The following is a 14,189-nucleotide window of genomic DNA, read 5'->3' as shown; positions in this document are numbered from 1 at the left end:
CCGCGGGGTGCGCCCCGCTGCCAGCCCGCAGCTCGGCGTGGGGAAGGGAGGGGGAAACCTCTTGAGATTTTATTCATTTTTAAATACTTGAGATTTTATTCATTTTTAAATCGCCAGCTCTTCGTCCCGACCTTTGAGCGTATGCGATGGGCGAGTTAATGTTTGGTTTGCGCTGCGGGGCGACGACTTGGGTGTCATTCCCACGCTACCACCACATTCCCCCACCCTCCCCGTTTCCACGCGAGACGCCCCATCTGCACCCATTTCCCCGTATCCCCGACCTCGGGTTGGATCACGAAGAGGTGAAGTAGGGGGGCGGGGAGGGCGGGGGGAAGCTGGGGCATGCGGCTCCGGCTGCTGCCAAACTGGGGATTAACGATGCAGCGCAGCACGGAGGTCGGCACGCAACGTGGAGCGGGTCACGCCGGCAACACACGCGAAGGCTGAGCGCGGGGGAGGGAACTGCCACCCGTGGGACCGCGCCGCAAAGCCGGGGAGGGGGGGCGAGGGAGGACACCGGCACCTTCCCTCACACTGCCTGCTTTGCACCCTCATTGCAGCGATTCCTACTCATACCATTTTCTTTTTCTCCCAGTTGAACTCTCTGTCCCTCGTTGCCCACTCACACCATCTCTAAAAACATCCCCTACTCAGTTGCTCGGCGTTGCTCTGAAGAGAACATTACTGATGCTTTGTCCTCCACAGAGCTGCCCCAGAGCCTGAACCTTTGAGTCATGCATAGATTAAATCAGGTTAACAAGGCTAGTGGAAGGTCAACTCAGTTTTGACGATGGCCTCTTTAGTGGCTATCCCTAAATTAGGGCAGGTTGGATGTACCTTTTGGTGTAAGGCCTGTAGGGAATGCTTTGGGCATATAGGGGTTGTAATGCTTTTGGGAGGTTGTAATTCGTGTCTGGGAGGTGAGCAGCCCTGCTGTGCTCGCGGCCCCTCATCCACAGCGTCACTCGCCCGTGCCAGGTTCAGGTGGAGCGAGGCCCAGGCTGTGCTGCTCCCTCGCCGGGGGCCACGGGGACAAAGCATGTGCAGGTTGCAGCACGGCTGGTGGGATGCAGTAAAACACGCCCCAACAGCAACTCATCCTTCTGGCGTGCACTGAAGGGGCTGCACATCAAAATAACCAGCGACGAAAAGAAGGGCAGAATGTGAAACCAGTTCCACTGAAACGGGACCATACTGACAACTGCCGATTCTCACATCTTTTCCCGACTTATACACACTGTTATTGCCCGGCTCTCCACAGGGTTTCCCGGCGAGGCCGGTTCACGCGGGGGGTTGCACGCGTGCCCCGGGTTTGACATGTCACTCAGCCGGGCTGCTCACGGGCTTTGCAGCGAGACCGCTCCCGCTCCGCAGCCCTGCGCAGCCCGTCCCGCGCCGCTAACGCCGGTTCGCCCGGGGCCGGGCCCGGGGGTTGCCGTGGGGCCGCCGCCTGACGCGCACGCGCGGGGCCGCGCGCCGTTGCCGTGGTTACGGAGGAAGCCGCCGGTAAGGAAATGGCCGCCCCGGTCGCGTTCCATCGCTCTGCTGCCCTCCGGCTGCCCCGCGCTCCCGAGCCTCCCGCGGCAGGCGGCCCCGCAGCGCCGGCTCCGCACCGCCGTGCCCAGGAGCGGGCGGTTAGTCCCTGCCCTGGCCCCCGCCGCGGCCCGCGCCCCGCCAGCGCTCCTGAGGCCCCGCCGGCAGCCGCGGCCCGGCCCCGAGCAGGCGCTGCGGGCGTGGGGAGGCCTGTCGGGGCTGCCCTGGGCCGCGGGGAGCTGAGGAAACCCCCGGCCCCGTTGCTGAGGGCGGCTCTGACCCTGCCTGTCGCCTCTGGCAGCTCCCCTGAGCCTGCCGCAGAGCTTCGGGAGGCCATGGAGCGGCACGTCCCCGTCCACGCGCTGCCCGAAGAGATTCGGCAGGTACGGAGCAGGGAAGCACCAGCCACCCCCGGACACCGCAGTGATTTAGGGACATTTCATTGGCCTCGGAACACTGGTACTCTGGCTGCTACGCTTTGGTCCTGCTTTCAGTCTGGGTGTGTTCTGGGTTTTGCCATTGTCTCTGAAGGGTAATTACAGGCTGGTGCTGTAGGAGCTGTGCAGGGAAACACACTCCTTCAGTCGGGCTGTTGTCACTGCGAGGGCAGTCTCAGGTTTTACCCCGTACAGCCTGTTTTGTTGTCGTGAGTTTGGAATGACTGCGGAGCGTAACGTGTGATTGTTCCAAAGGAGTGTCAATACAAATAGGAACAGAACATTCCCCTTCATCTCTTCGTCTCTCTTCTCCTTTTGTGTGGGACTGTTCTTCTGTTCAGGAGACAAATTATTGCCAACGTTACAATGCTGCTGTTTATGTGGGCTAGGTTTAGGAGAGGCTCTTTGGAGGCAGTGATGCACGCAAAGGGAGCACGAGTCACTCTTTCTAACCCTACCAAGTTTTTACTTTGCCAATAAAACAGGCTGCTGTCCTCATTTTTTGGTATGCATCTAATAATCAACAAGTAATTTAAAAGCCTTATGTGCTCAGGCTAGCACAGCCTGGAGAAATTCTCCCTGGAATAGTCCAGGAAACTGTGGAGGCAATTTCTGAGCCATCAGTGATGATTTCTGAGAATTCAAGGACGGGTAAGATAGCCAAAGGACAAGAGAAGGCATACTTGCCCTTAAAGAAGGGGAGGGGAAGGAGCTGGGAGATCGACAGACTCCTTTGCAGTTGGTTTGGTACCAGGAAAGCTAACAATTGTTTGTTTATTTAGATTGTTTATTTATAAGTTGGTTTTCAAACATCAACAGGACATGGTGGTTTAGCAAAAAACAATGTCAGTTTCCCAAACTGTTAGACCAAGTGCCTCTGGGAATTGCTCTGCGTCTAGCACTGCTCATTATTTCCCTCGATGGCTCGAGGCTGGATGTTGGTGGCACTTCATCTGCCTGCCTTTCCTTTGGATCCCTTCCCGGGATCTGACCCGTTTGCCACACACATGCTGGCGTGAAGAGGCTGCAGGTGTGAGTGCAGGCCCGTGCTGGGAACCCAGAGGGGCTGACCTGATGGCTTTCAGCAGGGAGAGCAGTGTCTGCTGCTTTGCCTTGAGCTGGGGTCTGAGATGACAGCAAGGAACACGTTGATGGCAGCCTGGGAGGGCTTGTGGGCACTCTGGGAACAGTGTTAATCTCCTCATGTTTAGTAAGAATTTCTTCTGAACAGTGAGTTCAGAGCATCAAAACAAAAAGACATAGTAACTGATGGAGGTTCCTTGTCACCTGCCAGACCTAACACTGGGGTGACTGTAGTCAGGTGATAAGCTGAATAATATCAACAAAGTGATGTCACAAAGAATGCCAGTATTAAATGTATCGATGTAGAGCTTGCACGTGAAACTTGCTCTGCAGTTTGGGGCTGTTGAGGTGTCAGTTCTGAGCTGCAGCCTTGAACAAGAAGAGTGTGACTGATGGAAGTGTAGGACAATGCAAAAATAGTGAAGAGCTTAAAAATCCTGTTGTTCTGGGAAAGGGTGACAGAACTGGAGTTACTTGTCCTAGAAAAGACGTGAGGGCTCAGGAACTGTAGTCACACGAGTAAGATGGTGATTGCCCTTTGTCTGCAGCTGCAAGCTAATCTCATCCTCCCTTTCCTGGGCTTGCTGTGAGTGAATATTACAGAAGTGTAGATGTGGTACCTGAGCACTGGAGCAGCTTCCTCAGGGGAACTGTGGCACTGTGGGGCAGGGAGCACCGGGCAGGCCATGTCTTCACATCTCTTTCTTTCACCTTTAACAAAAAGATGTGCATGTATATCAAGAGATAGAGATGAACAGGCTTCTGTTCCCATCCCATCCTGCCCTGCCACCTCAGTGTGAGATTTGTGAGCTCTAAGGCAACGACAGGCAAGATTTTGGGATCAGTTAAGTGCTGGGGTTTTACATATCCTCTGTTGCTGCTCGCCTCCTCACCCAGCTGACTTGCATTGTAGCTGCAGTATCGTTACAAGATACAGAGTTTGATTACAAGTCATTCTCACAATTTCCTGTCCTTGTATCTTCTACCTTTTATGTACACATGTTCTTACTCCCTTCACATTCTCTGCTTCTTGGGTTTTATAACGTTTCTTTTGGAGTCTTTCATTTTAGATTGCTCCTAACATCAGCAGAACTCGTGCCAGCTGTTGGTTGCTCTGCCAAACTGAGCACATGTTCCCAACATGAGGTTTGCTGGCCAAAGGAACATGTGTGTCTGGAGGGAGCGTGTTAAGCATCAGCTGCAGGATGAAGACTGTTCCCTGCTAGGTGCTGGTTTGAGTTGGCTTGCTGGAGCTTGGGTGGTAGTGCTGACAGTGGATCAGGCAGCTGGCTCAGAAGAAGGGATGCAGAGCAGACCTCTTATCGTTCCTCTCCTTGGTGCTCTTAGTGGATGGAGGAGCTATGCAAACTGCTTATCAATGCCTGCAGCAGTGACACAGCTGCCTCCAAATCTGCACTCTTCTGGAGGACAGCATTGAGAGGGAAAGGAGGAGGGAGCATTTTAGTCAACGTGGAGCAGCCTCTTCTGCTCTGTTGCCAGAGGGAAAGACCCATTGGAGTAAAGCCAGGGGTGTCACAGCAGAAGTTGGTATGCATTGAGAGTTTGCAGACTGGGCTCAGTAGGTGTTGCCCACTATGTTTATTAAGTTTTAAATTGAGTTTTAATAGACATTCCATGCCCCTGTCTTCTTTCCATTCCTTCTGGTGCTCTCGTACCTTTTCCACACAACGTGCCTTGCAAGATGGGTGTTAAATGGGAACAAAGAATTGGGCAGGTAAATAAACACCCACGTGTCTGTCATTAAAGCTGATAGGTTTTATTTCATCATTTACAGTTGCATACTCCATGGAACTAACTTTTAGTAAAGATCTGAGTTGTGAGTTGTTTCTAAGCACATTTTTCCATCCTAGAGTGGTGGCTTTGCCTGTTGGCAATTTGGGTACCTCACTGAGGATGTTCAGCAGTGGCAAGAGGCAGCACAAGTCCCTTTCCCTGCAGGAACCCCAGGAAGCTGTGCCACATGGCGCGGGGGTGATGGCGACCATGGAGAACAGCTGCTGCTGTTCTGGCAGCAGACACGGGAGAATTAGTAACTTCCAGGGAGGGAAATAACCATGTCAGTCAGTCTCTGGCAAAGTCCAAGCCATCTGTGACAGTTTTGGGGACAGTCTCCAGTTTTAAGCCTTATTTTAGGGACACCTGTACGCTTCTGAAAGGTGATGCTTACACAGTTGGTGTGCTAGATAGCAGCAGGTTTAGATCCTCATGTAAGCTTGTTGCTCTGCCTCACTAGCACACTACAGTGTTTTCTCATGAAGTTCACTGTCACATGGCTGTAGAAAGGACTTTGCAGGGTTCACTGGCTCGTGATGCCTGCTTTTTAATGTACTTACATGTCTTGAAGTTTGTGCCATCAAACTCAGTGTGAGAGGTACCACAGAGCACAGAATGGTGATGAAGAAGTCGGTATTTACTCCAGACTCATGGATGTGTATTGTTGAGGTGCTGGCTTTTTTTGTTCAGAATGTTTGTGGGTTCTTTTTTGCAACAAGAGAAAGATGATGGTATTGTACCTTGTTAGCTGTCTGTTGCTCGTGGTAGACACATCTTTTATATGCTGCAGAACTTATTAAAGGTGTGTGTTTGTTTCAGCATTGCTCTCCACTCAGTACAAGTAGATGGGAAAGTGCAGTTTTTGCCTGAAAATGTTCCCGAGAATGGGGAACAGAACAGCAGCCACCTCCATAAATCAGTAAAATGACCCTCAGTCCTCAAAGCAGCAAGCAGTTATATTTCATTTCCATTTTATTTGGCAAATAAATAACCTTTGCTTGACATAACTGATAAAACTGAGTACAAGGCAGCCGTATAGATGAGAAGTTCTCTCTCTCCCAGAGCTTAAGAGAGCAAGCAGAGCAGGAACTTTGAAGCTGTGTTATACATCTGCACAGAACGTTCCCCTAGTATCTGACTACCCACAAAACATCACGTATGTTGCTAGTAACAAATGGTTACTCACCAGATTTGCCACGTGTGCTTTAGATTGAGCACATTATGGTATCTTTATGAGCACATTATGGTACCTTTAATTTTTCATGCTGCCTTTGAACATAGGCTTATTGTTTTTAATAGGCTCTTAAATAGCTGCAGTTGCATTAATTAGCTAACGAATCTGTGCTGGCCACTGAGCCTGGCTTTGGAGGAGTGAACAACATAGCTGTGTATTCAGTACTTAAAGTGTTGATAGCCATCTGGATTCAGAAGCAGCAGCTTTCCTTTGTGCCCTGCAGATGAACGTGCTAACATTTACATGCAGGATGACAGGAGGTCTTTCCACACTCCCCTCATCACGTAGGTCAGGAATGCTTCTTGAGGTGATGTTCAGGAGTTGCCCTTGTCCCCACTGAGATATCAAGTGTCTAGCTGTAGTATTTTTAACCTCTAGTCTCATCACAAGCAGCTGGGTTTTAACTAGGAGGGGCCTTCCAACAGTCGCAACTACAGGTGGAAGAAATATTTGTCAGGCAAAGATACAGTTAACAATGGGCTAAAATGTCTTTGGTCTGTGCAGGCATCACATTTTGTTGCCAGGTCCTGCAGTTCAGTTTACAAGAACTCTCTGCTCTTCCTTGTGCTGGAGTGTACTGTAACCCACCCTGAAAGAGCTTTTGAGTACCAGCAAAGGTCTGCATGGCCTGTTGGACATATGTTAGGTATCTGCAGGGCTTCTGTGTGCAGTTATTAGCAGTGCAACACAGTCTTTTATGATTCATTAGTCTGTGTTACTCACAGGCAGGAAAAAATTAAAGCTACCTGAAGTCTGAGTAGTATTTCCTGTCGTGACAAGCTGATTATTTCAGGGCATGTTTTGAATGAAACTTTTGAGAGCAGGACAATCTGTTTTTGCCACGAGCCTATTTCTACACTATTCATATGTATTCAAAGCAAGTGCTGTGAGTTTTATTTTGCAACTGCTATTTTTATGGCAGTTGAGTAAATAATTCTGTATGCAGCATGGCTTAACATTACAATCTCTGTTACTTCCTGACTAGGTGCTGACTGAAAATCTGACTGACATTAAACTGCTTTTTTTTAAAGAAGTGAAGTTTCTACTGAGACTCTTAAAACTTTTTCTAGAAATGCTACAAAAGACCAATCAAATACCTTTTCAGTTTTGCATACACAACATAGGACTCCACTTTCTGCCTAAAGTATCAGTTGTGCAGTTTGAGTAATGACTTCTTTTTTGTATAATAGGGGTTGGCTACTTTGTCAGGAGAGAGATAAATGGCATGAGAGAAATGGAAGTACTATGGCAGAGGAGGAGTAAAACAGATTCGGATAATAAGGCAGAATCAAGGAGAGGTAGAATGAAACAATCAATCTCCAGCAGTCATTTAAGAGCATCCAGCTGCAGCAGAATCGTTGTTTTTTGGAAGAAAATGTGCTTGAGTTTTCTGTGTTGTTCTGCTACAAGTGTAGTTTGGACAGGGGGGTTGTTATTTGGCCAGTCCTTGCTAATGCAGCCTCAGTCCTGACAGATGGACTAGGGAGTGGTGATAGCTGTTATTGCTGCGTTTCAGACCTGAGGAGCACTGGGTGATGCAGTTCCCTTGGGCTCTCTCGCCCTTGCTCTGTACAATCAATGTACAAGGACTATATCTGTGCCTGTGGCTCTGCCTTTCTGCTTCAGCAATGCACAGAAACATACTCAAAGCTTTTTAAAAGAATCTCATTAGCTGAGGACTTAAGTTCTGGCTTTTAAGCCGTGGCTATTTATTAGCTGCTTGTAGGGGACTATTTCTAGCAGAAGTGACCCATGTGTTGGCTGTTGTAGTACCAAGGCACAGCTCAGGGATCAAGCAGACTATTTTTGGAAGAATTTAGCTCTTCATTGTGGTATTTTTTTTGTGGGTGGAATCTGAAATGCCAGAGAATGGCAATGCACAAGCTGATGCTCCCTGTAGTGATTTGGTCAAGTAGAAATGATGTGAATCCCTGTCTTGTCATTCAAAACCCTGGAAAGGGTCGAGACCACCAAAGGAAGTGATTTCTGGTGGGTTTTCTCCTGTTTTTCCTTATAACTCAGGCTCTACGGATGCTTATGGTACTGAGTCAGACAGTTGTAATTTTGAGTGACTATACATCTTGGCTCAGTTCTCCACTTGCCTTTGGTAGCTAAAAAAATATCTATCTAACCATGGAATAATATTAGTTCTTCCAAAACTGAGCACAGCTCTGAGTTGAAACTACTCCCACAGATGCTGTGGTGGAACAGCTGCTGGAATATCACAGCTAGAAATGCTGCCTTGCCATACACTTTGTTCTGAACACAGCTCTGTCCTTTCTTTATAGCATCTGGTGTGATGTGTATCGGACCTGTAGGTCAAAATCTTATGGATCAAACATCTTCTAAGTTCAAGCACTTTGTCCTCAGCGTGTTTGTTGTATGTTGTTATCGTGCACACAGTGCTGTTGTGCTAACTCCAATAGCAGGGGTTTTTAGTGCGCCTCTGTTAGCTGTTCAAGTTCTGTTTGCCCTGAGTTTCCCTGCCCAGATTGACCAAACCCACAAAATAAAATTACCTGCTCTTAGCCTTTTTTAATCACTAATTGATTCCCTCCCCCAATTCACTGCTGATTCTCACAGCTAAGGACAAGCACAGTCCTCTTTCTAGTCAGAGCTCTGGTAGTTTCCTTTTCTATTCTCTCCAAACTCTGCTTTCCCCCTGATTGATTATTTTCTTTTTCTGCATTGCCTTTGGGAAGGTGACAATGTTTTGGTCAGATGTAAATAGTGAAATATGGCATCTGGAAACAGAAAAATCACTGTGGATGTCACTCATTGTGGTGGTTACCTAGCAATAGTATTATTCCAGAAGAAGCACATTTGAAAGCATAAGAACTGATGAAGATTTGTTTCCTACAGACTTTGTGTAATGGTTGAACAGCTTTGGTGTCTAAGATACAAAGTCTAATGGAATGTTTTCTCCTGGACTGTGCATTAAGAAGGCTCTCCCCTGTGTGATAAGGGTTGTCCACATCACAGAACCTTAAGGGTTGGAAGGGACCTGGAAAGCTCATCCAGTGCAGCCCCCCTGCCAGAGCAGGACCACCTAGAGTACTACAGGACCACCTAGAGTCACACAGGAACTCACCCAGCTGGGTTTGAATGTCTCCAGAGGAGACCCCACAGCCCATCTGGGCAGCCCCTGCCAGTGCTCCCTCACCTCAACAGGGAAGAAGATTTTCCTTGTGTTTCTTTGAAACCTCTTATGTTCTAGTTTCATGGCAGAGTTTTCTTCAGCAGGGACTTTACAAGGTCTTTTTTGCCTACCTGGTTATCTAAAACTTTTAGTCACTTAAATATTTGTGTCCTTGGTGTCAGAATTGGTTACAAATGAAGTTTTGGGTTTGGGAATTATTGGAGTGTGACAATAGAGAGCTGCACACATAGACTAAATAATATTATTTCTCTTGGGAACTGTGCAAAACCCAAAACCTTCACAGACTTTTGGAAGTAGTCTTCAAAGTTAAGCAATGCTTCCTGTCCCTGACCTTCGTACTGGTGTGGTCCTAAGACAGCTTCATTGCTATTTAGGCTGAATCAGCATCTATATCTTGACAGCATTTCTCTGTACCTAGCTGTGGGAAGCTTCAGTAGCTTCTGAAAAATATCCACCTGGCTGAGGAATTTCACAGGGAGTTTCAAATATCAGTGAGGAGAATTTGGCTTGTGATGTTGCCAAGGCAAGAGAGGGAGGGAGAAGAAGGAAAAAACACTAAGAAAAAAGTTCTCCCTGCCCTTTGACCACTATGGGCATGGGAGGGGAACGCTGACTTTGGCATGAGAATCCAAATTAGCACACCCCTTGCTCTGCTCAGTTCAGACCTTGCTCTTTGAGCTATTCACTCTCAAATGGACCCTATTAATTTTCCAGGCATACTGGGCAAACGAGCTGGATTGAAATTAGTTATCCTGCTTATTGGTGTTAATCTACTGCAGCATGAAATTTAATTGGGGCTGGCTTGCCTGTTGAGCATCACTCACCCCAGGCTCAATTCCTTCCTGGTATTAGGACACTGCTACTTGCACTGTAGATAGCAAATAGAGTCATTTTAAATCAGTGATTCAATCAGTGATGTGGGACCATTGTGCTTGTACAGAAGCAAGGTTCTGATTGAAGGACGGAATCCTTGCTGCAGTAATATAAAGCTTTTGGTCTTTCCTGTGATTTTTTTTCATTCTTGGGGGTATGTAGCAAATGCTTTAAAGGTCCAACCTGATGTGAAGTCCTTTCTAGTTTTTACCTCGCTTGAGGAACGGACATACAGAGGAATGGAACCCATTTCTTGCTGAGTCCAGATGGAGATTATTTATTGTTCTATGATTTCATTTATTTGAATGTTCAGTAAAAAAACTGCATTTGAGAACTCAGAAGTTTTAGCACTGGCATAAAGTCTTTTCAGTTCAGGACCCTGATTGTTTTATTTTGTTTTTAATCCCAGTACCCAGTGAAATGTCTGTAACTGTTTACTTGAAAGCCAGCAGTGGTGGTGCTGCAAGAGAGCACAATGTTCTTCTGGGGATAAGAGCCCCCCTCCTGTGCTCCTTATAACAGCTCATTTTGTCCTTTTTCAATATAGTCATTTTAGTGCTTTGGAACTTTATGGTAGTTATGCTGAATAACAGTTTCATATTTCCAAGCACGGTTTGCAGCTGCCAGGAAAAATAAACTTGCATTTTCAGTTCATTCAGAGCAACTGTAACCAGGGGTATTTTAAACTGGGGCAAAACTAAGCAAGCAGAAAGTAAAGCTTGGCATGGTAAATCCCAGGGCATCCTCAAGTACTCATTTTTATCAAGCTGTATTTAAATTGCTGCAGGTGATTGAATCATGGGATAATGATTCCTTAGACTGTAATTTGAGAGAGCTGTTTTCTTTCATCTAAATATGATTTCTTTCCCTTTACCTCAGTATCAAAATGTGCTGTTTTTCTTTGTTTTCTGTGAAACAGGGGTTTCTGACATGATTTCCCTTAAGCTGTTTGCACTTTTCCAGCTTGGTGATTTTCATAAGTCACTGTGTTAAGATCGAGGCAACAGTTGAAGATTGCAGGAAAAGTTAAAATGTGTTTGTGTTTCAACACACAAACCCACAACTACTCTTCCAGCTGCCTCCCCTTTTCCATCTCTCACATCTCCAAAGTTACCAGTACCTTTTTACATTTGTTGCTCTGAAGTGGTCTCTTCAGCTTTATTTTGAGTGGCCTTTGACCTAGTCTTAATTCTGACCATCTCCTCTCAAATGCTGTGTCCCAGGGATCTGGGATCTGTATTGGTAAGCAGATGCTCATGTGTCCTCTGCTGAGGTGTCAGACCTTGGGTTGGTCTGGCTGGTTAATTACTTGATATCCATTCCTTGTGCAGGTTCAGTCCTGCATCACTTGTAAACACTGAGCACTCCTTCTGGAAATGAAAATGATTAAAATACATGGGAATAACTGACAGACCGAGCAATAAGTACACAGCAAGGTCAGAGCACGTCTCTCTCTTCATATTTATGAAGCCTTGCTTCCTGCAAAGCTGGGTAATTTGATCACTTCCAAAAGTATGTTTCTCATTTCAAGAACTGAGCTTTCAATTACATGTGTATTATGTACTCTGTACTTTTCAGCCAGTGATGAATACTTCATACCTAGTAAATGGGTTCCATTTTCTGCAACACTGGAGTGCCACGGACATCATAATAATTACACCATCATCATCATTAGTCCCTTAATCATTTGGATTATTTTGGTAAAGATTGCTGGATTGCACCATTCTATTAGCTCTCTGCTTTTCATCTTGCCTGCTGCCACTGGATAGCAATTGTCAAGAAACCACAGTAAATAACTTTCTGGCTCAGGTAATCACAGATTCACTAAGGACACAAGTGTAAAACACAGCATTTCACTTTAACTTAACACACGCAATATAATCCAGAGGTACTTCAGTGCACAATTCCAGTGGGAGTTCCCACACAGTGAATTGCACAGTTGATGCATCTTGTCAGGCTTCCCATAAGCAAAAGTACTGCTATAGCTTGCTTTAATTTTGCCAGCATGGAACTTGGCCTTTATTATTCGTTCAAGTAACGGGATTGTCTGATCGTAAATGTGGCAGAGCAGTAAATGGTTTGAAGTGTTCAGATTTATTGTTGGAACTGTTTAGTTTCATTCAGGGCTGTGGGTTTTTTTTTGTTCCACTGATTTCTTGCGATGAATCTCAGTTTCATGTTTTTCTAGATGTCCTGGGATGAGACAGTGTGTAAATACTGTGGAGTCAGCTATTTGATACTTCATGAATTTAAGGTGATGGAAGAAAAAGTAAAAGCCATGGAAAAGGAGCTTAAGTTTTATGAAGGAGGTACAAAACGGGAAAAAGCACTTGAAGCAGAACTGCAATCCCTTTACCAAGACCTTGAATACTACCGAGCTGACAGTGAATCCAAAGCAGAAAGGTCAGAGCATATTACCCAGTCTGATGTTATTCCTGTGTCTGTGTGTTAGGCAACTGTATTCCAAGAGGGTTAAAATACAAGTAACCTTTGTTTGTTTTTCATCAGATGTGATATAAATGCTGTTAACACTTAGTGTAAACAAAATCTTTCAGAGTATTCTCTGGAAGCAAGTTTTAAGTTCCTTAATGGTTTAGAAGCAGTTGATATATGTGAAGTGAAAGAAAGGCAAGAAGGCATTGCAGAGATTTCCCCCGCACACGCTCCCAAAGGGAAATGATCAAGCAATTAGTCTGAGAATTTTGTAATAAGAGCAATATTTTAAATGACATTCCAAAGTATTGGGAGTTTCACAGTTTTGAGATTTTCACTTATTGTCTCATACTAATGTGGTAAAGAATTACCAGTGGTCTTGCTCTGAGAAGCTCCCACTTCCCTCTCTGGAGGAAGGATGCGGAATACTGGAGCAGTTATGAAAATCTTGGTACTGCCTGTGGTGTTGTTCTGCAGAATGAGGAGTCTGCAATTGCTTACTGACAGGTTATGCAAGTCCCAATTAAAATGGAGAGTTTTGAACTCTTCCAAGCTTCAGGAGCTAACAGTGAACCTCAGAGCCACGTTGGTATTCTCAGGGCACGATGATTACAACTTTTAAGTGTTTTCTCCTTCAGCTCTTACTTACAGGTTTTTGCTCTGTTCCACTTCTCTATCACACCATGACAACTTTAACCTTAGAACAGGAAGCTGTTCTTTGAAGATATTTGTCCTTTGGATATCCTACAGCACAGCTTTGGTTCCTAAACCTTCAGACTGGTACATCAAATATGAAGGTCCATTGTGAGGTAGACAGGCGAGAACAAAGCATGAAAGGAAAGTTTCTAAGATGGTTTTCCCCTCTGCCATTCATTCCTTCATCCTTTCTGATGTTTTTTCCTACCCTTTGGGTGTGCAGTAAAGGGTGCAAAGGTAGCTCTACCCAAACTAGCTTTAAAAGGCAGAGCTGATGCTGTTACTCAGGCAGTCCAGACAGCAGTGACTGCAGAGCCTGCTGCCTGCCTCTGTTAGGTTTTGTGCCACTGTAACTAGAGTGCCATCAGGTTCTCAGCCATGAACTTTAGGCTGGCTTGTTAGCCTTGACTCGTCCATCCTCAGCAGCTATTTATAACATAGAAAGAACCTGGGCTGAGGAGGCAATGATTGCAGTCAACAAGAACATTTTAGGATATAGTTTGCATTATGGGTGGGCTTTTTGAGTCTTCTGTTGTAGGGTTTCTGGATGGATATTTCTACTTCCTAATTAATGGTCTGTTGCTTTTATACTGTTTTGTTATACTGTCATGGTGTTATCAAATATCATAATAACAATCATTTGCCAGAGGTGAACTTGAAGTGTTTATCTGGTTGACTTTTTGTGGTAAAGCTGGAACAGGTAATAAAAATGTTATCTGTGCTTTCCTTCTCCCCTGCCCCCCCTAAGGCTACACTTGATTTAGAACCTGCTGAAATCAAGAGGAATATTCTCAGTAGGCTTTCATTCAGGCCATAAATCAACTTTTGTGCCCTGTAACTTGTCTGAAGATTCCTTATCTCCCTTATACTATGCTGGGCCTCTTGTTACCTTGTGCTGTTGGCATAAACCAGCTATACCACATCCTATCTTCTGCTTCTAGCAGGG

General features: G+C 45.9%; 1 protein-coding gene across 1 annotated transcript in view; it reads left to right on the top strand.

The window, feature by feature from the left end:
• Nucleotides 1-342: 342 nt before the first annotated feature.
• The window catches only part of LEKR1 (leucine, glutamate and lysine rich 1), a 50,731-nt gene continuing 36,884 nt past the window's right edge, over nt 343-14,189 (top strand). Inside the window, exons 1-4 of the mRNA XM_062005298.1 lie at nt 343-409; nt 1,262-1,733; nt 1,835-1,916; nt 12,303-12,517. Of these exons, the coding sequence (XP_061861282.1) occupies nt 343-409; nt 1,262-1,733; nt 1,835-1,916; nt 12,303-12,517 (836 nt within the window). The remainder of the gene's footprint in view (nt 410-1,261; nt 1,734-1,834; nt 1,917-12,302; nt 12,518-14,189) is intronic.

This window comes from Colius striatus, chromosome 12, assembly GCF_028858725.1.
Source record: "Colius striatus isolate bColStr4 chromosome 12, bColStr4.1.hap1, whole genome shotgun sequence".
Taxonomy (NCBI): domain Eukaryota; kingdom Metazoa; phylum Chordata; class Aves; order Coliiformes; family Coliidae; genus Colius; species Colius striatus.
The sequence above is the reverse complement of the archived record's forward strand: the minus strand, read 5'-3'. Positions and strand labels throughout refer to the sequence as shown.